Raw genomic sequence first — 27,008 nt, forward strand, 5'->3', positions numbered from 1 at the left:
CCTCCAAAAACAATAAGTTCCGTTGGAGCAGTCTTTCAACGCCTCTCTCTGTCTCTCGCAAGCAAAGTTGACCCACACAACAAAGTAAAGCTAGTTTTCGGCTACGAGCCCGACACGGAACCGACGTATTAGCCAGAGGTCCCTTTACTACGGTTCGGAGCCGCTGACCTGTTTTATATATGCACGGAATAGTTTTCTCTACGAGATCGCTGCAAAAAGTGCAGCCTTACCTAATGTCCACCTACTGTTACTAAGATTTAAAAATCTAGTCGGTATTGGCATGGCGAGTAACCTTCAGTAATAGTAAAAATTCACACAACAATAGTAGATTCATGTAGTACGATAATATAATAGCTAATCCAAAGTATTCAGAATACGTTACTGTCATTAAGTAACGTAACGGAATACGTTACAAAATACATTTTGGGGCATGTATTCTGTAATCTGTAGTGAAATACATTTAAAAAGTAACCTTCCCAACACTGCTGACCTGTTACTAATTAACCTAATTAGTTGCGAAATGTTCCTCTAACTGTTTATGCTTAGTGCTACTTACTTTTCCAGGCTTTTGTTTCCATTGTTGCAGCCTTTTTGAGACATGTTGCCATCAAATTCAAAACATGCTAATTTTTTTTCATGAAACAGTAAAAATGTCTCAGTTTAAACATCTAATGTGTTTTCTGTGTTCTATTGTGAATAAAATATGAGTTTATGAGATTTGCAAATCGTTGACACAATGACACAACTTTTTTGCAGTTGGGGTTGTAGAGAAACAGTGCAACAAAAGTAAAACAGCTGCATGACCATGGTTAAAAACTGACCTGTGAACACCAGATTTATTTACAAATTTATATACCTATGCTAAATATTCTCCAGTTTTCATAGCTCTTTTCTAGTCATTTCTACAAACCTCGTTCACCCATTCACACATGCATATAACAATGAATGCACTGGGAGTAGTTTTGGTAATTGTCTGTGAAGGTTCTCAGTCATCCAGGTCATCGTAGTCTAAGGAGCTTGGAAAGAAAAGCGTCCTTGAAGACATTTCACCTCACATCCGAGAAGCTGCTTCAGTTCTAAGAGCAACTGGTGGAGAGTCCCAGATTTTGGTGATTCTGTATTTTGCCCATATGAAAGGAGCCAGAGATGAAATACGTACCTATGGGTTCTGTCGACGATGATGTCTGTATTCCAGCTTCTTGACAGTTGATAAAGGAAACTGAAAATATGATTGCAAGATTTTACAAAGATAAAAAAAAAAATACAGGAACATTAGTGACTGACAAAAAACCAGGAGCTATAGAGTTGCAGTAGTGGACAAATCAAAGATCCTCGTCTACTGACAGTATGCTGAAAAACAAAAAAAGTTATTCAGACATGGCACAGAGGTTAGCAGCCTGTCACAAAAATACATACTTTGATCCTATTTCTTGAATGGGACACATTCAACACATTTCGATAGACATAAAAAAAAGGATTTTTGTCCCAACAAGGTGATTCCAAATTAGCAATTGGAGTAAGAAACTTGCCATATTTCTGCATGATGTATAGGGACTACTTAAAAAAATTAGAGCAAGCTGTAGGAAACTTCATTTTTCACCATGACACAGTGCCAGTAAAAACATACCTATATAAGAAAACATGCAGTCGAACACTCAGCCATGGCTTGACATTTTTGGAGTAGTGTGGGACCATCTTGACAAAGAATGGAACAACAGTCAGCCAATATCCAAAGAAGAACTTTGAGTGTCCTTAAAGACGAACTATTCCTGAAGACTACTAAATAAAAACTGAGAAAAAGCTGCCTAAGAGAGTTCAAAATGTGCTGGAGAATGAAGGTGGTCGTAGCATATTGACTTTCAAGCTTGCTAGCATTGTACAAACTCTGTTTTTGCCTTATGTACTGTATTTCCGTGTATGTTTGCACATATGTCAATGAATCACTTGTCATTTGTCATTTTTCTGACAAAATGAATTTTTAAATGAGGCATGGCTCAAGAACTATCATCGACATCTTTGTCTTTCCCATGCTAACTACTGAACTTGCTAACTGGTTCCCAGAATAAAAACTACAGTGCATGCATTTTTCCACACTGGATTTATCCACCATCTGTGTGGCTTTCAAATGGGATGGGATTCACCCAATCAGCCTAGAAAGTAACAATTCGCCCAATGTATATAGAGATTAATTTCCAAAACCATTTAATTCTCATTTACTGTGCTGTAATAGCGAAAAATGCTGCACCAGCTGCATCACAATATGTGTTACCAGCCTAATTCACTGTAAGCCCATAACAAGAGGTATTATCTTAAACGGCCTGTTAAACAAAGGCAGCAGACCTTGACAGAACAAGTGCTGTCACAGAGTGCAATATCAGCGCCGGTTTTTGACAGTGTTACACAGGACCATTTAAACTCCACCAAGCTTGTTAGCCTAGAGTTGGTCCTGTGACCAGCCTCCTCATTGTGTATCCATCAAGCTGAATCGGTGTGTAGGAGGGTAATCCATACAGGATAATTGGTACACTTGTTCATGGAACACATGTGGACTATCCATCCATCCTTCCAGACTCAATAGTCATTAACTGATCCTTGGCAAGTCAATAAGAGTCAGCTGATGACAACTCCAGAGGTGATACAAGCATGGGATCCTCTAAGTAACTAACTGGGGATCTACAATGAAGCTGGTAAAGGTAATATTTATAAAGGTAAGATGCATCAGGTTAAGTCAATCGTTTTTGATGGAAGTCCACTAAGCAAAGTGCCTTAACTTTTGCACCAATAGCGATTATTGTTTCAGTAAGATCATGAAAAAAAGCAACAAACAACTATTTATGCACAGGAAAAAAAACAACAACAACAAAACTATGGTATAGGGGTTTTATACACAGAAACCCTCAACTGTACATGGTGGGTCAAATGGGGCAGGCAGCAGGAGACAGGATGCTGGAGGTGGAGTGCAAGTATGTGTGTGTGTGTGTGTGTGTGTGTGTGTGTGTGTGTGTGTGTGTGTGTGTGTGTGTGTGTGTGTGTGTGTGTGTGTGGCTAGTTTGGGGGGGGGTGGGTTGAAGCTCCATATGGGCAACCCACCCCTGGCACCCCCCACCCCACCTCCTGCAAACAGGCAGATGTCAAATGGGACGTGCCTCCGTGATGGGGCACAGGGTCACACTGCACAGGGGCAAATAACAGAACAGGAGGTACAGAGAGGGAGAGAAATGCCTTCTTGCCAACACCCCCCCCCCCTTTCCCCCCTCCACCAAAACACAACAAATAAGACATGCACATGCTACCAGGAAAAAAAAGCTGAGCTCACACAAACATGCCGACACAGGCGGAGGGCCGCTGCATAGCATTACAGCCACTGTGACAAACAAAACTCACGGATTAAGCGACATTTACATTTGTTTCCTGACATACATATTTAAGCCCCCTGGAAAAATAAATATGAGAAGCATTATTTAATTCATTTTAATTATATTTTCAAATGTAATATATGTTTTTTTTAGAAATACCTGTGCATTATTCATAGTTGGTAAACTTTCGTCAAGATTTCATGAACTTGACTCTTGCATCTATTGTCCGTCCCTGTGTTTTGTTCTGTTCAGTGTGGCTATATAACTACAACACGTTCCACCACACTGATGTAAATGTGGCAGGCAGAATGTCAGAAAACACTCTCAGTGTATTTCATTTAGAATTGCATCAATTAGCAGATAAATCTATTTTTTAAAATCATTTTCAGGATCTTTTCAGACACTCTCTGCTTCCAGCTATCTTTAGCAATCAATGTGCTAATTATTTCCCAACATGAGCAATCACTTGTTTGTGTATTGAATATTCAGAAACAGTGAAAAATGGGCATTGCCTGTGTCTCAGAGACTTTAACAATGTCTTCATTTTTCCTGTTTTCTTTTTACAAAAATTGGAGTGTGATATTGTATCCCTTTTTATTTTCTTTGTCATACATGACAAACTTAATATTGAAAAAAAAAAGTAGTTTCAGCCGTGTGTGGATTAAAATCTGAGCAGCCCCTCAAAAATTCAAATAAGGTTAAATTATAGCCATGAAACTTTGTCGGTGTATCAGACTGGAGTAGCAGTTGCCAACCTGACTATAAATTACACTAAATAGGAATCGTTCTGTTCTTGTGAGTCCAGTGCATGCATGTTTCTAATGTGTCTACAACTACTTGACTATAATGGGAGATGCAACCAGACTAAAAGGACAGGTGGTAGCGTGTGCATGTGTGTGTGTGAGCACAGTGTGGAGGTATGGGCTGTAGTCCTAAACAAAGCAGGGGAATGGACACACACTCTCTCACGCACACACACAAGCACACACAGAGGCTGTTCTCTCTGTTTTGAGTGCTGAATGGTTACGCCCGCAGGGCAGGAGTAAGGTTACTTTACATACTGCACTTACAGCTCCCTTTACCACTGGGGTATAAAATGGATTTAAATGAGAAAGAGGGGAACAGAGGGGTGAAGGCAGAGGGGTGGAGGGTGGGAGGACTCCCTTTGTGTAACAGGAGGTCTGCTGCTGCTCTGGCATGGCTATGGAGATGGTGGAGCGGGGTCAATCTCCCTGCTCTCCCTCCCTCTGTCCTTTTACTATAGGCTGGCTGCTCTGTCTCTCCTCCTCATCTCTCCCTCCCTCCATCCCTTCCTCCCTATTAGCATAGCAGCTGCCTGATACAGGGCGTAGGGTGGAGAATGGCCAGGTTGCTGTGTGCATATGTGTGTGAGGGTGTTTTGCAGAGGGGCGGGAGGCGAATTGGGTGGGGGGAGCCCAGTCAATGGCGGCCCGTCTGGCTGGTGAATAGTAGCTAAAGCAGGCCCCCATGAGTTAGACAAAGAAGTAAGAAGGGAGGGGATAGGGTCGGGGTGTGTGAGGGAGATGGAGGGAGGAGGGAGGGGTGGAAGAATGAGGCAGTGAATGGAGAGCCTTGTCACTGGAGCTATGGAAAGAAGCACAGAATGAACTGGAAGAATGAAAGAAAAGTTCAAAAAGGAGCGGAGGGCAAGGAAAAGACCAGCCTGACCACCTGTCTCTCTCCCTCACTCTCTCTCACTTCTTTTACTCCACTTCTTACTCACAGGCAGACTTTGGCGAGGGTGGGGGAGTCCACTGGTTGAGTTTAGCGACAGGCGTGTTTTTGTTTTGAGAAAGAAAGTGCGGTATCAGCAGGATTTAAAGCTCACTGTCATCTGTGACTCTGCGCTGATTTCCTTGCATGTGGGCCGTGGTTCAAAGAATTGTGTGCTATAAAAGATATTCTCTCTCTTTCTCTCTCTCTCTCTTTCTCTCTCTCTCTCTCTCTCTCTATATATATATATATATATATATATATATATATATATATATATATATATATATATATATATATATAAAAATCAAAAACATCAAAAATATCACAATAATAGTTTTACAGTGGATGAAAATATGATAATGGTTACAAGTAAGAATAGCTGAGATGGAAGCAATCAATAAGCAATCTTATCACCAAGCCTACTTGTTAGAGAAATACCCATCCAGGCTGAATACAGTATCTACAGAGTATCTCTGTATGCTGGGTCCTTCCTCCAAACAGCAGACACATTAAGAAACTAAGGGGTATCTACAAACACGCATCTGCATATGAATATCTAGAATCTATCTTTAAAAGACATTTTTGTAGCTTCCCCTGGAGTCCTAGTCCTGATTTAGTATGCTTCAGTGGCATGCAAGTAAACAGTCTGTGTGGAGACCAAAGAGACTTCACTTTTTAAAAATTATTTTAAACTTGTAGCTGTAAAGAAGGTACAGCCCAAAAAAACTGTCTGACAGACCAAAAATAGAGCAAACGGTAGGGTGAATCAGTTTTTTACATCATCAATTTGAGAAAAAAACATATCTGTATATAAAAGATGGATATAAACATGACTTTGTCCCATTTTTAGGCATCCACTCTAGCATTATGGCTGTTGTGCAGGTTTTTGGAGCCTGGGGTGATAATATTTGGATGCAAGGGTAAAGGCTTGGGTATAATTTCTTTATCCGCAAGTTCACTGGGATCCACTCCGGTTTGAGTGATGCCAATTTTCATCTTTTTCTTTTTTTTGACCTCGCGTACTTGTCTATGCAGAACTTAAGACTATGGTGCACCAAGTACATCACAGTAAGTGGAAGATATCAAAGAAGCATAACAGTAATGGTTACTCAGCCATCAGGTCTCCAGCTATTTCAGGGTCGAGCTGCCTATTTATAAACTGTCCATTTAAAATTGTGTTTAAAAAGTTTCTTTTTGTGTGCAGAGAGTCACATTCCTTGTTTGTGTGCACAAACTTGGCCAAGTAAAATTGATGCTGATTATGCATAGAGCAAGAAGTCAATTTGTTGTCACAGGGTAGACAACAAGAAATTAAGTTGCAACATGTTGTGTTGTCTGATTCAAGATGGTGGAAACACTATTAAACATTTTAATGCGTTTGTCTTTGTATGGCTGTCATCGCTCGACAGTCACACAGGGCTGAGTTATTGTGCTCCTGCAGTAACTCTTAAAAGTTCCTCATATGTGTTCTCAACCTAATTATACAACAGGTTTCATTCAGAGAAGCCCTTTGTTGTACATTACTACCCAATCAGAGAGCAATCAAGCCTGTATCAGTGTATTCTGAGGAAGTCAGAAGTTCTCGTGTACACTGTACACATGTTGAACATGTGCTGATTAAACAAAACAAAAAAAGAGGAATTTATCATTGCAAAACCAGTCAAATGGCATTTTACATGTATCACAAGATGTTCAGTTAATCTTGCGTGTTTCAGATTAAGTGCATCGCTTCAAATGAGGGGTGGAAGCATAGATATGAATATTTTATGAGCCTCTGAACAATGGGCTTTTGAATAGCGATGGCAAATAATCACCCAGATGCACTTTTGCAGCTGCTATAACATCACCCCACCAGCTTTTAACACTGTCTCCTCTATGTGTTTCATACAAAAACTATACAAGCAAAAGGACACAAGGCTGTCCTTTTTTTTTTCTTTACCACTGTGGCCTGTTTATTTTTTAGTGAAGCAATTTTAATGTGATTCCCCTATGTTTTCTGGACTTCCAGTTATTCCCTCGACAATTTATCCATCACAATTTCCCTCTCTGCCTTCTCTGCAAAAATTCCTCCAAAAATCTGTTGTCTGGCTCACTAATGCAAGCTTCTCCATGCAATGACCAAGATGAGCAAGGAAAGCCAAGGCACATGAAGAACCTATTAGGGGGCCTAGCAGCCAGCATCAACGCTGGGAGGCCAGCCAACTCAGTGTGTGAACAATGGGAACGCAGCTCAACAAAAACATCCTGCAGAAGTGAGAGACTGAGAGGGAGGGAGGCAGGGACTTGGGGAGAAATGTGCAAGCGAGCAGCAGGCGAGATAACACACTCTGCCTGCCATGGGATCACAACAGAGAAGGGCTGGTGTCTAGAGGAACTCAAATACATCAGATCAGTGCTGAAACTTTGAGCTGAGGTCATTTATGGTTCAGCTGCGGTGCAGACACCGATTTTAACAGCTGCTTCAACAATGGCACAAAGTTGTCAGTAAAAAGCTTATAACACTACTGCTTTTTTTTCCTCTCAGAATTGCAACTCTAAGACCACAACCGTTATTTCGAACACATGGGAAACCCTTTTTACTCAAACGTTTACAGTTGAAGCTGGTCAACACCCAGAAAATGTTGCAATACGAACAGGTCTGACATGTTGAAAAACGTATCGTTGCCTCTGTTTTCCCACCAACCGCTTTACAGCCATGCAATATCAGTTGCGAGTCATCATTTCTAAGAAAGATGTTGATGTTGATGTGACTCACTCAAACACTCAAATGAACAGGAGAAAAAACAGATTTTGCATTTTAACCAATGCTGACATGAAATGAAGCACACATGCAAAAAAGAAAAACTGAAATAGAAATCAGAGCATAATGCACACACTAATACACTCTTTCATAACCATTTTGCTTGTAAAAGAGACAACATATCAGAATAGCACAGTTCCCCCTTTTACACTTATGGCCAATTCATTTTTAAGCCCATTTCATGCAACATTATTTTGAACACAAGCTGCAAGAAAATCACAAAAAAGATGGAAAATGCCTCAACAAAGTGGATGATTTTGAAGCAAGTCGGACTTCTTGGAAGTTGTCTTACTTCTTAGAAGTCTAACTCCACAATTAGTTTTGCTTTGAAGAAGATAATTTGATAGGGAGTATAAATAGTGAGTAAGAGACTGTTAAGTAAGGTAAAACAAACACACACAAAAGTCCTGGTTGTTAGCAGAGAGCTGAAGTGTGGTGCAAAGCCTGGGTCTTAATCATTAGGAAGAGAGCATACGAGAAGAGTGTGTTGGAAACGTTTTTGTGTGGGGGGGTAACATAAAACCATCTCTCCCACAACACACACAGGGGAGGGGACCCTTCTTTAAACTGAGCCTACCCACAATGCACTGGGCTCCTTTATCCCGGCAGTGAAAGGATGAGGCCAGATGAATGACAAAAAGAGAGAATGGGCATCTGGGTTGGGCCCTGTTTGGAAGACAGGGAGGGAAAGAGGGAGAGAGAGAGAGAGAGAGAGAGAGAGAGAGAGAGAGAGAGAGAGAGAGAGAGAGAGAGAGAGAGCAGTGTGGGGGTGAGGGAGGTGTTTCCCAAACCAATCTTTTCAATGAAAAATGTGAAGAGAGGGGGGCGCGGGTAGCTTTTGCTTGGGACATAAGGAAGAAATGTATGCATACACAGCGGATTTTAAGTTTAATGATTTCTTTACTGGCTTGTACACAAACGTACAAAAATAATACAGCACTCATCTCCACATGACATGATGTCATCATCACAGTGTTACAAATGTTCAAAAATAAAAGAATACAAACAAACACACGAAAAAACTCCAAAATCAGACATGATGATGGAACATCTGCATCACACATGAAAAATCAACCGTTTCCTCCTGCTTGCAATGAAGCAAGACCAGAAACACAAGTTGGCCCAAAGAAGTCAGCACTCTTTCATTCTTTTTTCTCTTTCTTTTTTCTCTTTCTTTTTTTTCCTTTTTTGTTTTTTTATAGAAAAAAAATCATCTCAATGTGTACACCAATCCGGCAGCAGGCTCCTTACGTCATAAATGTTATGACCATAGCGAGCCAAATAACTGCACAACCGTGCAATTCTTTATTATGTTACAATGATCTTACCATCAAATGTATTATTCCCCTTTCAAACAAAATCAGGAAGACAGCACTTCAGAAAAGAAAGTGCCCCAAGATATCATCATCTTCAGCATCGATATATATATCCATATGTATATATACATACACCCAATCACAGAGATACACACGTCTTTGTTGAAAAACATCATGTTTTTTCCACAAAGTAATACACACATTAGGACATCATCACCTGGAGCATATATTTATACAATAGTATTTTGTTGTGTCTGCTTTTTTTTTCTATTCAGAAAAAAAAATTAAATGTTGACACATAAAAGCCAACTTTTCAACAACAGTCATCAGTGCAATATTCAAACAAAAGAGAAAAAAAAAATCAAGTTTAAGACAAGCGATGCATATTTCATTTGTTGCCTGATACCAATCTATACCTTAATGTAGTTGAACTATTGTTACGGTTAATTATCGGTTGTTCCAGGTTGAAAATGGGACACGTGCCTCATGAGAAGACACACACAACACGCACACACACAAACATAAACACATACACCTTAACGGGAAAACACACTCGTGCACACCTTCTCAAGAGCTTCTCATGAGGTCAGCCAGTGCTGCTGTGAAAATTCTGTTGGCCATTTGAGCAGTAGGCATTTTTTTTTCTAAAAACAAACAAAAAATAATAATAATAAAATAACAACATCAACATTAACGAGAAAAGAAACATACAAGCAGCATCGTTACAAATGTTAGGGTGCCATGACTTTCAAAATGCAGCAGGCAAATTTATGAGACCTAATTTTCCTTTTCTGTGAAATCCTGCAATAGTCATGTGTTGTTGATCATTTTTAAGTCTTCATCGTCCAACAGTATTAGGGTCCTGCTCAGTAGTAGTAACTATTCCAAAGCCTTGGCTCTTGCAGTTACCCCATACGAACACTGGGGGCGCTCAAGACTCCGATTTTGTGCAATAAAACTCCCTGCATTTATAAGTCATGCGATACAATTCCATTTTTTGTATGACTAAAAAAAAGAGAGAAAATAAATGGAACTAAAACAACCATACAGGCTGATAAGGACACAGAGAGAGAGAGCAAAGTGGAGTATTATAGGGGAGACATGCAACAATGGCTCTGTGTGTGTGTGTGTGTGTGTGTGTGTGCGTGTGTGTGTGCGTGCGTGCGTGCGTGCGTGCGTGTGTGTGTGTGTGTGTGTGTGTGTGTGTGTGTGTGTGTGTGTGTGTGTGTGTGTGTGTGTAAAGACAGACAGAACCACAGACTCTCTTGCAGAAAAGGCAAAATGATGTTTTGCTTGTCAGCACTGGTTTGGTTGTAGTGTGAAAACTGTCCCGAAGGAGGATGCAAAAATGGGTTCATTGCATCTTCTTTACTGAAGTCCATCTGGCTGTGAGGTTACTTTAGCAGACACAAACAGCCCATCGGCATGCGGATGATCACAGACTCCAAACAAGGCGGTGGTGAGGAAAAACAGAACGACTTGAGAATACTTTACAGACGAGGTAGCTGGGAAAAGGCAACCAAACAGAGTCACTTTAATGGGAGGATGAGAAAGTCCACTCCGAAGGGGTCGACAGCCTATAACTGGAGGGTGGGGGTATCTAGAACTGTGGCCAGTAGGATGAGGGTGGCAGGTCTTACCTCCACACGGGACAGTTTACACAAAAAAGTCTGAAGCAGCTTGAGTCACCCATTATATCCTTACACAATACAGATCGTTTTTAAGAAGAACCACAAAATATTTAAAAATGCATCTTCTCAATGTACCTTCATAAATTAAAAAAAAAACCCCAGCCTGCTTTCACAGTGATGACTAGGATGTTAATAAAATACTGAAAGGAGATTATAAAGTGAAATTAAATGCGTCTTTTTTTATACAAAGCGAAAGCAGCGGTTTTTAGTAACACAATGACCATTGGCAAAGTGGTCGCACTGGCCTGAAAAATTGGACGCCAGCATGGCAAGATCTGCTTGCAGAGCGCTCTCATCGCTCTTTTCCTTAAAAAAAAAAAGAAAAAAAAGAAACAGAAACAAAGTAAAGCTATTGTGTACAGTACTTCACAACAATTATGAAGTCAGTTGTTGTTACATAATGATTACACATCTGAAAATGTGTTGGATAGCCATAATGCCGCTCTTTGAGTTAAAAAAAAAAAAGAATGAAGAAGAATCACTAAAATTTATTAAAGAAAATAAGACCTCTGGTAACCAACAGAGGGCAACCCTTCTTCTCTTGTTCATGTGTCTTCCCTTTCAGATATTCCAGCATGCAGCCATAAAGCATCAAGTGCCTGTTTCATATAAAATAACTTAAAAAGGGGGTTTTACAGAACAATGAGGAGCAACAGGTCAAATCTGCGCTCCCACAAAGAAACTATTCAAGGGACAGGGAAAAAAACTGGGCCATCTGCTCTCTGGAGTCCAAACACACACATGCGATACACAGAGACTTGATTTCTTTTATAGTGGACGACACGATCTAATACGAACATTCAAGAGGAAAGCTTTAGTACCAACAAACTCACGGAAATGGGTTTCTTTTGTTAAAAGATTCGTGTTGAGGCGCTGTGTATGAACCATGCGGTGCTTCACTCGGGAGTGCAGAGAGGACCCCGTTTGGTTTACAGTGAGGAAAGATTATTGTGCAGGCCTATTTTTTTTATCTCCTTTTTTATATGATTTGGCACAACTATGTAAATAATGGCAGTTTTTGTTTTTTTGTTGTTGTTTTTTGTTTGTTTTATTGGTTTTTTTGTTTTATTTATTTATTTATTTTGCTTTTACAAGAGCCTGGCTTTCCCGTGTGTTGTGTTGCAGTTTTATATTTAAATTGTAGTTGATTTGTTTGCTTGTTTGTTTTAATTTTTCTACTTTTTCCTTTTTTCTTTTTTACCTGACAGCAGAGTCTGATCACCGGGCGCCAGAGGAATACTTGGCCTTGGTGATGAGGTATAGCACAATGTCTTGGTGGCCCCCGAAAGCGGCGATGTGTAAAGCGCTCCACCCTTCCCGGTTGGCCAGTCTGATATCTGCACCAAATTTCACCAGCAGTTTTACCAGCTCCAGGTTTCCGTCAATTACTGACTGATGGAGGGCCGTCTGTCCTTCCGGCCCGAAGGAGTTGACGTTGAACTCGCAGTTTGTCATGTTCTGCAGCAAAGAGTGCAGCTCCTTGGTGTTGCCCTTCTTAACCGCCTCCTGGAAAACCCTTTGCGGCGCGGAGCAAGTTGACACATCCGCCTGGCTCATGGTTGCAACTCGCTGGAGGGTGGGGAACAAGTAATCCTGCCTGGACTCTAAAGCTGATAATGATCGTCTTCTCCCTGTTGAGCGTCTCTGGTCTGGTAGCAATGCCACAGTTACACTGGATTATAACCAGCTAAGGCACTTTAAAGTAGCCCACTAAAACGGAAAAAGGTCACTTTATATATATGTGTGTACATATATCCCAAAAAGGACAAGAGAGAAAATGGCACACTTGGTGTGTAAATATTTGAGAGATCATAAATCCCCTAGAAAATAGAAGGGTGCTCTCAAGTGATCCAGGGGACTTTAGAATATAGTTCCCCTTCTGTAGCAGCAGTAGCAGCAGCAGGTAGCCTGCACAGGGGGATGGAGAAGAGAGACACCTCCGACTTTACTTGGGAAAACTGGAAGTATGGCCACTATCTCCACAGAGCAGCCTCCTGTGTGTTGGATCCCCGTCGGTTTTCCTTGAACGGTTCGATCTGTTCCCTGGCTATATGTCGCTTCTCATGTGGCCAGGGTGTCTGGGAAAGACAAAAAAGGACAAGAGGAGCCCGCATGAATCCAGAATCCTCACCAACAGAGTGCGAGAGACCCTACATTCCGCCACATCCAAGAATGAGTGCGCGGAACCACCGTGCGCACACGTTTACGCACGGGTACACTGGTTGAATTTTACCGCTAAACATGTGAGAACTGTAATCCGCTGCAGATTTGGGACTTACCTGTGACAGATAGACGGGTCCCTAGCGACGCAAACGATAGAAATCCACCGAGTGGCGCGATCTGTGTCCTCCTTGCGGTCCGTGTGAGTCTCTGCCCTCCGCTGCGCTCTGAGAGAATATTTTACGCGTCCTTCATTTGCATGACAATACCTTCCCAAAGAATCAACTGTGGAGGAATGGGTGGAGATCCGGGGAGGTTATAGGCTGCCGATTCGGTTTGAGGGAGGGTCCTGTGAATCTGTAGGGAGGGGGCGTGGTATTCCGAGGGGGAGCCAAATGTTGCTGCAAAGTATTAAACAAGGCGCCCGCAGCAATCCTACGGTGATCTCTATATCCGATCTCCTGCAGCCCACCCCGTGAAGCGGACTGAAAGTCACAGACACGGTGCTGCCAGCGCTGTAAACTGCTGAGAAATCGGGCACGCTGTAAAAGGTCCACCACTGGATTGTCGTCGGCAGGAACTTGCGACAAAAAGTCAGTCAGGTGTCAGTGACAGCGTGTTGGACACTGAAGGGAATTGACAAGTGTTGCTCGGTGAAAGTTGATCATTAATTGCTGCTCGATGAAAATTGTTACTAAGAAACAACATCAAATGAGTCTTAATCGCAAAAAAATATCTCAAAGAATGGAGTGTCTATTACATTTACCTTCATATTAATTTTCTTTCGAATTTCAAAGGAGGTGAAATCTCTCGAAAGGCGATAGAATTTCACTTCTTATCATGGATCGAGGATTGTATAAGTTAAATGGGGTTTTTTTGTTTTTTGTTTTTTTTTTAAATCTCAGTTAAGTGAATCTATATTGAATCTGGGGGAAAAAACTGGCATCACTTCTTGTGAATTTGGGGGTTTTAAGCGTCCAAATAATGACAATTATTCCGTAGAGGGAGTGGATTACGGCTATGTGTTGATTTTGGTGTTCCAACTTTCTCCGGAGTGTGGGACTCCACACAAACGCCTCAGTTAATTTGTGGATAAATGTGAAATACAACAAAGAAAGAAGATGAGATTCGTCCAAATGCTAGACTGAGGCACAAGGAGACATTTGTACACGCCGTTCTACCAGAAGCCGACACAAGTACGCTATATTACGTCCAAACCAAATGGCATAGAGTTAAATACAAACCCCAAACGGGTGGATTGTCGCCGTCATACCTACCGGCATAAAAACACCTCAAAGGAGGAGATTATAGGTGGCTGTTTAAATCATAAACGGCGGATATAGTCCACTTGTTTTTAAATGACTAGACTGTGAGAGTTCAGATAACAAAAGCCCCGCGCTACTTCCTTTTTGCAAGTGAAAAGAGGTGACGCTTTGCACAGACTGACACCGCCGCTCAGCTACCCCCACCACCGTGGGAACTGGGCGCCTGTGAGTGTGTGTGTGGCGCAGAGAAAAAGGTGTCGATAGATATCCCACTAACTGACAGAAACACGGCTCGGCACAAATAAATAAGCGTTACGGTGACACAGATGGTTAGATAAACGCAGAGACGGAGAGAATGGGTTATGTAGAAACCGCACCAGGTAGGCTACCTGCAGCTCAGCTTCCTTCTCTGACCGTTTGCTCCGTTTGGCGACCCGTTCTCCGTGTCATCTGTGTAACACTTTACAAGCCGCTTTCCGCTCTGATGGTTTGGCGGCTTTCGCACTATCAGGTTTTCCCACAGTCAGAACTGTACATTTGGCGCACGTCTGTGGCTCTATCTGCATGCATGAGCGTGCTATTGTGGGTCGGAGCGGCAGTCCGTGGGAGAGACAGCAACAGAGGTCCCACAGATGAAGCCCCAGACTTGCTCAGTTTAATCTAAAGGAGACGACTACACAGCGATTCTTGGGAAAGGCGGCTGATTATTAGGTGCATACAGACGTTCCTCTCCCTTTTAAGCTGACCGGAGGGTGTCCTTTAAAATCATGAATGAGGCACCTGAGGGTCACAGTTTAGTAGCCACAGATAACCACAGAGTAGTGCTTTCAGTTAGCCTACACGGCTGCACATACCACATTAACTGCTTCCATTAGTGCAAACCGGCTTTTAACGCCGGCATGATGCACAGTATGGATATGAAACAGGCTAATATTTTATTGGGTTTAGTTACACGATTAAGGGATCGTGTAGTTAGGCATAAGAGAACATTCTTGCACTGAACATGTAAGAAAATATGTCCCTTTTTTTATCAATATAGGTAAAGCTGACTTTGCAGCATATTCTGGAAGCAACTCAGAAAGGACTTCTAGGCCACTCTCTTCTATGTTTATGGATATGGAGATACCTGACTTTCAGTCACGCTCAAATGACAGCAAAAACGAGCTAATTTCATCTACTCAGAATGTCTTTGGGGACATGTGCAGGTGACTATTTGTGCGCCTTTTTTTTTTTACCTCCTACAAGTGGTCCACAGCTGCAAATGCTCCAAAACAAAGCCAGCTCTGAGTCACCCATATGTGGTGTATTCAAACGTGGTGAATAACCAAGTCAAGTCGATGATGTAGGCTGCAATAACAGACGTGTGTTCCCCTTCGCTGTCTCCGTATATGACTGAATTAGTCAGTGAGGGTACATATGGCCGTTTGCAGAGCAAATCTATCCCATCAGATTGAGGGGAAATTTAGATTGTGGGTTGTTTTTCAAATTATAAATTAAGAAAAATACAAGTGTTGGTTTAATTGTTTCCTATTTGTGTTTTTGCTGTGCAAAGACTTAACCCAAACTACAAAAGGCTTGTGCCAATTAACCAGAACGTTTGGATAAAGTTGTCCGTCACTTGCAAAGGTATAATTATATCTTGGAAAACGCTCTATTGCATAATTCCTGAATTGTGAAGAATTTATGTATTTGTTTGTTTTCCTCATTTTACATTTAGTGCGCAAAATGTTTGCACATTACTGTACATGTGTGCATTTTTTTCCTCAGATTACTGAAGGGTGAAAAACAATTTCTGGAAAATCAAGAACATCTGTCCGCTATCAGAGCTTTTGCTGCAATGCGTCTGGACACTTGGAAAACATTTGCAGAGACTACAGGAGCCAAAAGTTTTCCATTGGATGAGTTTCTCCCCGAAGACCCTCCCCAACACATGCACTTCTCTCTTGAATCTTTCGTGGTAATGTGTGCCTGGGAAGTTGCCAGAGTAAGTTGAGATAAAATACTTGTGATTCCCCCCCCCCCAGTTTCTCGCGTTCAGTTAATATGACGTCAGGTAAAACAACTAAATAAATAACTAAAAATTTAAAAACTTTTTGTTAGGTGTTTTTTTTTTTGGTGGGGGGCACAGCTATGAAGAGCGGTCGGCTGGGCACGGAGGGTGCAATGAGGCCAGCTTTCCTAGAACTCCTAAATGGAAAACGGTTGCATTGAGATAATGCAAGCCTGTTCTGGTTTTGTTTGTGCAGCCATGTCTTTGCTCTGCTTTCGTGCGATGATAAACAAGATAACACCCCCCTCCCCGAAATACAGAGAGGCTTAAGTGCTGCACCGCAAAAGGAGCAACGAAGACCTCGTAGCTGCGCGGTGCCCGAGTTTGGCGCCGACGCCGGGGCAGCAATGGGCCAGACGAGCCGGGAGGAGTCTCTCCTCTGGGTTCCATGTTGCAGAAGAGCCCAAACGGGGAAATCACACAACAGGAGGGAACATAAATCTAAATTTAGTTGGGGGTTTTTTTAAACATAATTTCTTTTTTAAACCTGTTTTTACATTCATACCTGAAAACATGCGTGCTTGAGTTTATGAGAATAGAGAGAGAGAGAGAGAGAGAGAGAGAGAGAGACAGAGAGAGCGAGAGGGGTGACGTTTTACCGGGAGGGGAGGGCCTTCTGCATCCAATTCATTCCGGGCACCACGTGTCCTCAGAGCGTGGGAAAGAGGCGAGCTTTTCTTCCCAGCAAAGAAAGAGCAAGGATCAAATAACACGGTGCTGCAGCAGAAACCTCGCGCTCTGCAGAGGCAGGGGCTGCGACCACCCGGACAAGGACGGGACAGCACACACCGGGTTTATTTGGAAGTTAGGGTGTCTGCTTCAGTCATACCAATAAAATACACCTCGGGGAAGCTTAATGTTACTGTAGTTATTGCACAGGCTGCTTGGCGACAAGCCAACAAATGCTTGGACTCCAGGAGGCTCGAGAAGAAGAGGTCATATTATTATCGTTTTAAACTACACCATTGCCAGCATAGCGGTCTCGTTCAGCAGCACTTGATTGTGGATCTTTTTCGAAACTGTTAACACGTCACAGAGGTGGATTAATCCAGCTTCCTCTGGAGAAGGTCTCACGCAGCATCAGCTATGCGTTTATCACGAGCCCTTTCCCCCCACACCTTAAAGTGAAGTTTTACATGATTTATTAGAGCTGGTTTCCATATGTGAAAACGCATAAAATGCTCAGATAATATTTTCATTTCGCTTTTCATCAGTATTGCACTGTTCTTGGGAACTAGACTTTCAAATTAATTTTCATGTTGCAATTTTTCTGTAGCTTGAACAGGTCCAGACCTTCCCATATATACACCACCAATAAAACCTCTATGAGAAAGCAGTACAAAAACTGATAAAAAAAAAAAAAACAGCTCTTTCAAACGTACCTATTAAATTCCTGCTATTAAATGCTGTTTGGCAATGTGTCAACGTGTTTTTACCTTCAGTTTAGCTTCAGGTAGCTTCCACAGAGTATTTTTAAGCTTACTTTTTAAAAATTAAATTTCACTTTTGACTTTACCTCGTGGATAATTTGTTTTAAGATGCTCAGAAAAATAGAATAAATTAACAGTGACAACAAATACTTGACACAAAGTCCCTTCTTAGACGTCCCAGATTTAGTAACACATGCACTAAAAGGTGCACAGGCTTCTTGTTTTGACAAATGTGACCAAATTAACAAATTAAGTCTAGTTTTATCTTCAGTCTAAAATGATTTCTTTCATGTAGTTTTTGGTTTAGTTTTAGTTAACTATATTAACTTTCTTCCATAAGATTCACCCATAGGACACAGAGGAGGGAGATTCTGATGTGGACCAGCATCTCACCCAGCACTCACAACAATGAATGGTTAACTTCCCACTCACTGCCATAGACACCCACTTTGGTAACATTCTTCAGAAGTGACGGCACTTATAATGTCCCTACAGATGACTGCATTAGGGATGGTGTAGGATTACTTGCTGCAACAAAAGCCCTAAGCCTACATTTTTGCACAGGCCTTTAAAGTCATGTAGCTGGTCTGTTATTCACACATGAAAAGCTAAAGTGTCAATTTTCTCTAAATTATGTGAATCTTTTCGCCTTTATCTGATTGGACAGTGAAGATTTTTCAAACAGGAAATATGGTGGAAGATATGTAGCAAAGGCGTCTAGGTCAGAATCAAACCTGCACTTGTGCATTGAGCCTTGCAGCATATGGTCACCTGCTCAACCAGGTGAGCTAAACTAAATCCCCAAAAAACTGAAATTAGGGGATCTGAGAGAGGACTGTTACGGGACATCTGGTCGAGGCTTCCAAAGAAACCATCAGAAATTTTTTTAAGGTATACCTGTTAAACTGAAACTATCTAATCAGCCAATCACATGGCAGCAACTCAGTGCATTTAGGGATGGAGACGATCAGGATGACACACTGAAGGTCAAACCAAGCATCAGAATGGGGAAGAAAAGCAATTTAAGCGACTCTGAATGTGGTTTTGTTAGTGCCAGACGGGTTAGCCTGAGTATTTCAGAAAAATGCTGACCTACTTGGATTTTCCCACATAACCATCTCTAGGATTTCCAGAGAAGGGTAAAAAAATAAAAAGAGAAAATACAAAGTGACTGTGAGTTCTCTGAGCAAAAAGGCCTTTTTGGTATCAGAATGACCAAACTGCATTGAGCTGATAGAAAGGCACATCCAAAGTATGCAGAAGAGCATCTCCACATGAAGCAGATGGTCTACAGCAGCACAAGACCAGAACGGGTGCCACTCTGTAGCTAAATACAGGAAATTGAGGGTACAATTTGTATGTTCACACCAAATATGGACAACAGAAGACTGGAAAAACTTTGGCTGATGAGTTTCAATTTCTGCTGAGGCATTCGGATGGTAGGGTCAGAATTTGGTGTAAACAGCATGCAAGCACGGGTCCATCCCGCCTTGTATGAACTGGTAATGTTCAGGGGGTATTTCTGTCACACTTTGGGCTCATTAGTACCAACTGACCGTGGTTTAAATGTCACATCTGAGTATTGCTGTTGGCCATGATCACAGTGTACTCATCATCTTGTGCACTTTTTCTAGCACATTAACATGTCCAAAAGCTCAAATTGGTCTCTTGAACATGTCAATGAGTTCACGGTATTCAGATGGCCTCCAGAGTCACCAGATCCTCAATCCAAGCACCTTTAGGATGTGATGCTTTCGCATAGAGCAAAATCTCCATGGAATTCCAGCACCTTGTAGAATCCATGTCACGAACAATTAAGACAGTTCTGAAAGTCGAAAGGGGTCCAATCCAAAACTAGAAAGGTGTTCCTAATAAAGTGTCTCATGAGTATATTTCCAGCATTTGTTGCAGTTAAATTTAGGCTGCTGAGCTCGCTGAAAACTCCCAGCATGTCAAGTCCTAGGAGTTTCAACTAACACAAATTTAACACTTTACATCTGAAAGCTCAGCGTGGTTACTCATGGCATGATAAACCAAGCTATAGCGCGCATGTTCTGGAGCATCAAGTTTCATCCTGAGATACCAACCTCCAACTTTTCTTCTGCAGCTGTCGTTGTTCCTGAAAACACATTTACCTCAGTGATTCACAGTACGGCCCGTCTTTGAAAATTACTGTCAGTAAAATTAAGAGCACATCTGGCTATAGTTAGGGATTCTTAGATTGTATGACTGTAAAAAGACTAACTAAGCCTTCTGGTGTAGCTTCATGTACTTTCCTCAGCAAAAAAACATCAGAAAATCTTTAATTGCAGTTTCCAAAACCTATTTGAACATTTTGGGAGATCTAATTGTCTGGAATCACACAAATTCACAGTGGGAAGGAGTATGAGAAAATGTGAGGGGATTCTGCTGGTATGTGCCGGGTTACTCTGTGACCCCACTAAAAAACGAAACAAAAAAAAAAACCCCAACACACATGCTACACCTGACAGACACGACTAAAGCTCGGATAATCCCATCAATCTGTCCACCCTCAGTCCTTTACCATCTGCTTTGTGAATTTAGAAACATATTGAAAACAAAAACATCTGGTGAAAGTAAACAACTGCAAATTCTTACACATTAAGAAAGGAGAGGAAAAAAAACTCTCTTTATTGAAACACGCATTTAAACATTTAAATATTACAAGAATGTAATCACAGAGAATAAAAATGTATCGTACCACTGGGTACTAAAACGGCCAAGGAACTGACCTTATCGCCACCTACCAGGGCGTTCAAGTCAAAACAATAAAAAACAGTTTCCACAGGATGTGACCTCATAAACTGCTGAATGGAACAAACTTAGGATTGATGCACATGTTTACTTTCTTAAAGAATTAACTCTTTCGATTTCAAAGTATTACAATGCAAACCATTTCTTAGGTACAGTTTATAACAAATATGGTCAGGTCTAAATGCGATCACTCTATAGCCTGTCTGAAATGTAAATTATTTTTTAAACTGTTATAAATACAAAATATTTAAACATTTTCAAAATATTTCCATCTGAAAAAAATTGGTGGCTTAAAAACAAAAATAAAGCCTTCATTCAATGCTCACTGAGAGGCAATCTGTTGATCCAGGTGTATAAAAAAAAGAAGAATTGTTTCCCATTTGACTTTGACTAATTTATTTAAAGTTAATTACATGTGGGGAAATGTTACTGTATTTTAAGAGCCCAGACCCAACTTTACTTTCAGGAAAACTATGGAAGAGTCAGTGTTGAAACTTGAACAGGAACTGTCCTCCATGTGCAGAGGGGCATGGGTTCCTACGGGATAAGACAGCTGAATGCCAAAGTCTTCATGTAAACTGACTCTACAACAGTCAATTCTGCTGAGCAGGTGTAATGGGCTCTGCAGCAGATTCATTGTCCTCGTCTGAAATGTGCAAGACCTCCTGAAACATTGAGAGGACACGGCCAAAATGAGAGCCCTCCCAGAACACCTTGCCACATCTGGTGCAGACGTAGAAGAGAGGGATCCTTGGAAGGAGGGTAGGGGGCACGGTGTGAAGCTGAATAGGCGCGCCCCCGGGAAAGGTCAGGGTGTCAGGGTCCAGCCCTGAAAGGGAGGCCCAGCGACACTGAAGAGCATACCTGGGGAGCTTTGGGGTCAAAATGTCATCGTGCTTCTCCTCTTGCTGGTGCATTAGGTCAGTGTTGTCCTGGTCTGATAGGAGTCCTACAAAAAAAAATTATTTCTTTATTCTTAAAGGGAAAAGGAAGCGAGGTTATCAATGGTGAGACAAACAGCTGCAGACATAATGGACTGTAGATTCATCCTTAAATGCTTTAGAAAGTATAGCCTTTCCTATAATACTGTGTGAGTTTGACAAACCTTTCTTTTTAAGCATCCCGACCATATCGTCTCGTGGCACTGCCACATACTGATCACTGTTACATGCCTGGAGAAACAAAGAAACAGTCACCAGCAGCAGATATAAAAATGTAAAAATGTGGAAAAAAGAAAATATTCTCGCCTGTTTACAAGCTTGTTGCAAATGTGGCCATTTGTACTCTAAATGCTGACACCATTAAAAATCTTTTTTGCTTTGAGCTTTATTCTTGATGGATGACGTGACAAAAAAAACCTCCTTACTAGCACAATATCACAAAAAAACTTTCATATTCATTTTCATGATAGCTGACTGGCGGCTGTCATTTTGCTGTTATTTAAGTGGGTGTAATGTAGGCTGAGCAAATGTGTCAGAAAGTGCAACGGCCGCCACAAACGACATTAACATTTCCATACCCATCTCCAAAAACAACACAATAACACGCATAATAAATTCAATAGAGAACAATGTGTCTGCTGTAGGGATTTGACATTTTTATGATGGTGGAGGAGAGCTCTGACCAACATGTCAGTTAAAAAAAGAAAACATATAGTGGCGATTAAGGACACAGTATGACTCACACTCATCTAACCAGGGATCACTGAGCACTTTAGATGTACATGTGTTGACAACAATCAGGACGGAACTAAAATTATGGCCATAGGCTCTCTGAGTGACGCAGAAAAACAAATGCTTTGCTATGTAGCAGGCTCGATTACAGTAATGCTCTGATAGAAAAATGTTTTGCATCACCTATAATTGATTGAGAAATATTCAAAGCACATTACACCAGTTCTGAAGTCTATCCACTGGCTGCCTCTCAATTTCCAAAATTATTTTCTTTTACTTGATGGATTCACTCGTGTATATGAACCAGCACAGGGTCTCAGGTCCTCCACAACCTGAAAAGTCTGCCAGAGGAGCTGAGAGCAGGTGGAAGTCATGAAATCTTTAAACATAGACCTACCTATCTAGACAGGCCTGGCTTTTAACTGAGCATGTGCTACTGATGTCACAAACTTTTTTTTCTTACCATTTTATCATTTTGGATGTTTACTTTCCATCACATTACTTTATTTTTATTCACTGACTGTTTTTTTTTTTCAAATTGTACATTTGATTCTATTTTATAATTATTTATCTTCTTATCTCTATTTAAAATTTTTCTATCTGTGTATTTTTTCTTTAATGTTATTTGCACTTTTATTCCAATTATAAGCTATTTATATTTTTTATTTATTTCTTGCTGTTTTGTCTTTAAGTATTTAAAATGGCTCATTATCACATATGAATTCATCTTTATTACTAATGGTTATTGCCTTGTAATCAGCTTCTCAGTGATCTGAGAAACACCTGGAACTGCACTACACTGCATGAGAAATACTTTGTAAATGAAGCTTGACAGATCTGATTAACTGGTTGAATAAAAACAACTTTTTTTTTTATTGACTAACAGTGATTATTCCCTTTGAGAGAAGTGGAGCCAATTTCTGACAGAAAAATGACAGACATAACAGACATCTACTCCCCTCACTCTAGGTGTCAGGATATTTAGATCTTTTTTTTTTTTTTTTTGGCTTAACAGGTTGATATACATTTAATATACAGACAGATGACATAAAAATAAACTAAAAGTACAGTGCAGTACCATGTCACTCCTAACCCAGTATATGACACAGGATAATGATTACAGACTACAACCTAGGTTGGCTTCACATTGTAATGACCCAAAATACTTAAAACATCACCTTACCTAAAGTAATAAAAACCCACCAGAGTACACAGTAAATTCTTAAATGGCTAACCTTAACAACCGGCTTTAAAACACAAAGTTGCAGACCTATGTTAAAACACGGGAAAAGTACAGGTCTGATAACTTGCGTTGATCTACTCGCACACCAGCAAAGACACATTTTTCTCAGGTTCTTGCTTTGGTGTGAAAGGCCATAAGTGTTACAGAACGATCAGATCTTTGTGTGTATAGACAGTGTTAACACCTCAGTAGCATTCACGTGTTCGCATTATAACGTCCTTCCCTGATAAATGGAGAGACATTAGTGGCCTCTTGTGTGCCGGCCCCCAACTCAAAGACAGACACATGCACACATTTGTCTGTAAAACATCCTGACAGCATGTCAGTGCTAAAAGCCTTGTCAATACATCAGGTCTCCGCCCAGTAAACAGCATTCCTTGACTAGTTCACTTAAGGTTTGCCTCTCTTCACCTGGGAAAATTCAGGACCATACACCCACTCAAAACAATAGCAAGTCATCTCATTTGTGTGCACATGTAGAGCAGTGTTAGCCTTTGTGGTGACAGAGGGCATGCAGGGAAAAGAGGGGAAGAAACACTGGAGGTGTGGGAATAGTAGAGGTGTAACCATCTGTCTTGTCTGTGCGAATGAAGCTTACTTCTCCCTGGCTGCATGCATGAACTCCTCTTTGTATGCTGAATTACACGCATACACAAAACCACGTAACATGCAAAAACACACACACACACACACACACACACACACACACACACACACACACACACACACACACACACACACACACACACACACACACACACACACACACACACACACAGATAAAAATTAACCGCACAGATAAAATACTTCACAATTTGCACAGGCTACACTACACTGAGCATACAAACCGCATGCACACAGATGCTAACAGCACATACACATGGTTGACACATACGACTGTGGCGGCAGCCAGGAAAACAGACCGAGCTATTTGCTCAGCTCAAAGTTTCCCAGAGTTGCGCAAGCCAGAACCTGCTCTGAACTCTCAAAGCTAAGCCACGGACGGGCAGGCACACACGCACATCGTCTCACACACACGCAACCTGGATGAAAATAATTCTATAATTAATCAGAGATCCTGCAGAGCTCTGTTAGACAAATGAGCTAAGTACAAGTGATTTTCTTTTTTCAATTTGTCACATTAGCAGATGTGCTGATAAGAAAAATGACTCTCCGACAGCTGGTGTTTCTTTATCCTACATCATTACTTAACTAGCAGAATTTTCAGGTATGCAGCTGTCACACAGGGAATAGGCTTCATCAAACCATTTCAAGTACAAAATTCAAAAGGTTCTTTATTGTCACTGTGCGGTCACACAACGAAATTCTTAAAGCCAGACAGTATTTAAAACACAGACAGACACACAGTAAATAAACATACACAATAAAGAAACCTTAAAAGGTGCCAAAAACATACAAAGTTGACTCTGCTCGTTTGGACACGCTCGTTTTAGACACGGCATTATTCTGCAGGTTAGTCAGACACCATGACTTTATTTTCTTGTTTGGTTTTCAAACAAAAGGTGTGAAGATGCAAAAGCTCGACACTTACTGCAAATCATCAGAATCTCCCTACAATACTGGCTATACTAAACTGGAATGAGGAAATATTTTGGGAGGTCGGGGGCTTTTTGGTACAATGTCTAATAATATTTCAATACTAGCTTTAGCATGCCACTAGGCTCTTCTACTTAAAACCCAGACGAGTGACTAATGATCAAAGGACCACCAAAAGTGAATTTGGCAATTCATAAAAATTTTTTTTAAAACAATTTAGATTTTTTTTTAAATTGAAAGCTCTAGAAAGTTTTAGGCAGGTACTACACTGAGCTGCTCTGGCCTTTGTTCCATGTTTTTTCGGGGAATCTAAGGCACTCTCACAGTCTGAACGTCCCTTGCTGGGACAACAAAGCCATCTAAAGTCTGATACTGTGTTTTAAAGGACGGGATGTGGTGGGAAAAAAAAGAAAAGAGGAAAGAAAGTGAGGACAGCAGAGAGGAGGTGGTGGTGGAGGTGGTGGTGGGACTTTTTCCCCTAACGTGCTCAAACACACACACAGCACTGGCTCTGTATGCAGCTCCCATGGGAAAATCCTAGACCAATCTCAATAGGCGGTGCTTTTAGGGCTGATGCCGGTCACATGATCACAGCAGCCAATTGGACACTAGTGATTTGATTCAAATTGTGGTAAGTCAGGTAAAGGACAGCGTGGGAACTGGAGAGGAGAGGAGTGAAAGGGGAGCACAAACTGCATCATCATCTCCCTTTGGAAAGGTTCTCGCTGAAGTCTTTATGTAAACTTCAAATCTGAGTAAAGGTTAAAAAATACTTAAAATTCCACCGTCCGAGGTTGCTGTGGTCTAAAGCATATACGTTGTATGTAAGAAAGGAACTTTTTTTCCTCTCCTTTTTTTACAAGAAACTTAAAAACTCTTCCCAAGGAAAGCAAAAGAAAACATTGATGACCAGAGATTCATTGTTCCCACATCTGGGAAGTTCTGCTCTGTTTGAATCCCCTGTCATTTCCTTGAGCAGACATAAAATATTGTTACTCCTGTAAGATTATGTAGATTTATTTTAAGTTGGATTTTATGCTGATTTTGGAAACAATCTGACTCAGACTGCTGTAGAAATGTGAGATTGATGAGCAAGCAAAAGCTAACAGACCATAGTCCCAAGGTCATGCTATGCAATGGGAACCCATCAGACAGTCTCTTGATTTAGCTTCCAAAGGCAACTGTCTATTTTCTGACTGTCTAGCATAAGCAGTCAGTTGGTAATTGTCTGCAAATGACAATAAATAAACAAATAAATACAAATTTAAAAAAGCTAAATTATCACCTGAACACAGCTGATAGGTATCTAATGAACTTCACCCCTCATTTGCTTTCCACAGACTGTTTATCTGCAATCAACCAAAACCTGCTGAAACATGATTTGTCAATGGCACTAGGACTACAAACAGACAAAAAGGAAACCAGGAAGTTTTGCCAACAAAAATTGCCCTTTATCTACACATTCTGTTTATGAATGTCGTCAGAGAGTTTGCACAAGTTCGTGACAGAAGAAAAGAGTGGAAACACTTTCATTAAGCTGAGAAAAGACCAGCAGAATTTTAGTGTTAATCATTAAATGAAAATCTTATCATTGAGGGTAAAATAAAGCCTGAGGCACTGTAACGCCATTTACTTAGGTGGTGAGAAAAAAAACATACACTCTGACAATATGATTTCTATTAAATGATCAAATAATTAGTGAAGGCTTTATTTAAAAAATGTACTTACAAAGAGAACAAGTTGCTCTGGACTTTAATTTTTGTGTGTGTTACCACAATACACCTGATTAATATGAAGGGAAACTGATAAATATTAGTGAATTATGATGGTTTGTACAGAGCCTGTTAATCAGAACATGGGCATAAATTACTTAAAATGAAGAGAATAAAGTGCATAATTACATGGAGATAGAGCGAAAACGTCTGAAAACAAGCAGTAAACAACAAATAGTAAGT

General features: G+C 40.9%; 2 protein-coding genes across 2 annotated transcripts in view; both read right to left on the reverse strand.

The window, feature by feature from the left end:
• Nucleotides 1-10,355: 10,355 nt before the first annotated feature.
• nrarpa (NOTCH regulated ankyrin repeat protein a) lies at nt 10,356-13,356 on the reverse strand. The gene is made up of 2 exons (XM_085413693.1): nt 13,180-13,356; nt 10,356-12,978 (listed from the first exon to the last, which is right to left on the reverse strand). The coding sequence occupies exon 2, from the start codon at nt 12,455-12,457 to the stop codon at nt 12,119-12,121; it is 339 nt and encodes a 112-aa protein (XP_085269819.1). The 5' UTR covers nt 12,458-12,978; nt 13,180-13,356; the 3' UTR covers nt 10,356-12,118.
• Nucleotides 13,357-20,625: 7,269 nt separating this feature from the next.
• Nucleotides 20,626-27,008, reverse strand: part of exd3 (exonuclease 3'-5' domain containing 3) — a 48,233-nt gene continuing 41,850 nt past the window's right edge. The window contains exons 20-21 of the mRNA XM_085413694.1: nt 21,686-21,752; nt 20,626-21,529 (exon numbers count right to left, since the gene is read on the reverse strand). Of these exons, the coding sequence (XP_085269820.1) occupies nt 21,174-21,529; nt 21,686-21,752 (423 nt within the window). The 3' untranslated portion in view covers nt 20,626-21,173. The remainder of the gene's footprint in view (nt 21,530-21,685; nt 21,753-27,008) is intronic.

The sequence above is a fragment of the Rhamphochromis longiceps genome, linkage group LG7, assembly GCF_057381845.1.
Source record: "Rhamphochromis longiceps isolate RC_006_pf linkage group LG7, R_longiceps_female_GT1.1, whole genome shotgun sequence".
NCBI classification, from domain to species: domain Eukaryota; kingdom Metazoa; phylum Chordata; class Actinopteri; order Cichliformes; family Cichlidae; genus Rhamphochromis; species Rhamphochromis longiceps.

What these genes read in the sequence shown, in the direction of transcription:
- nrarpa (XM_085413693.1), bottom strand. Translation starts at nt 12,457, where the DNA reads ATGAGCCAGGCGGATGTGTCAACTTGCTCCGCGCCGCAAAGGGTTTTC.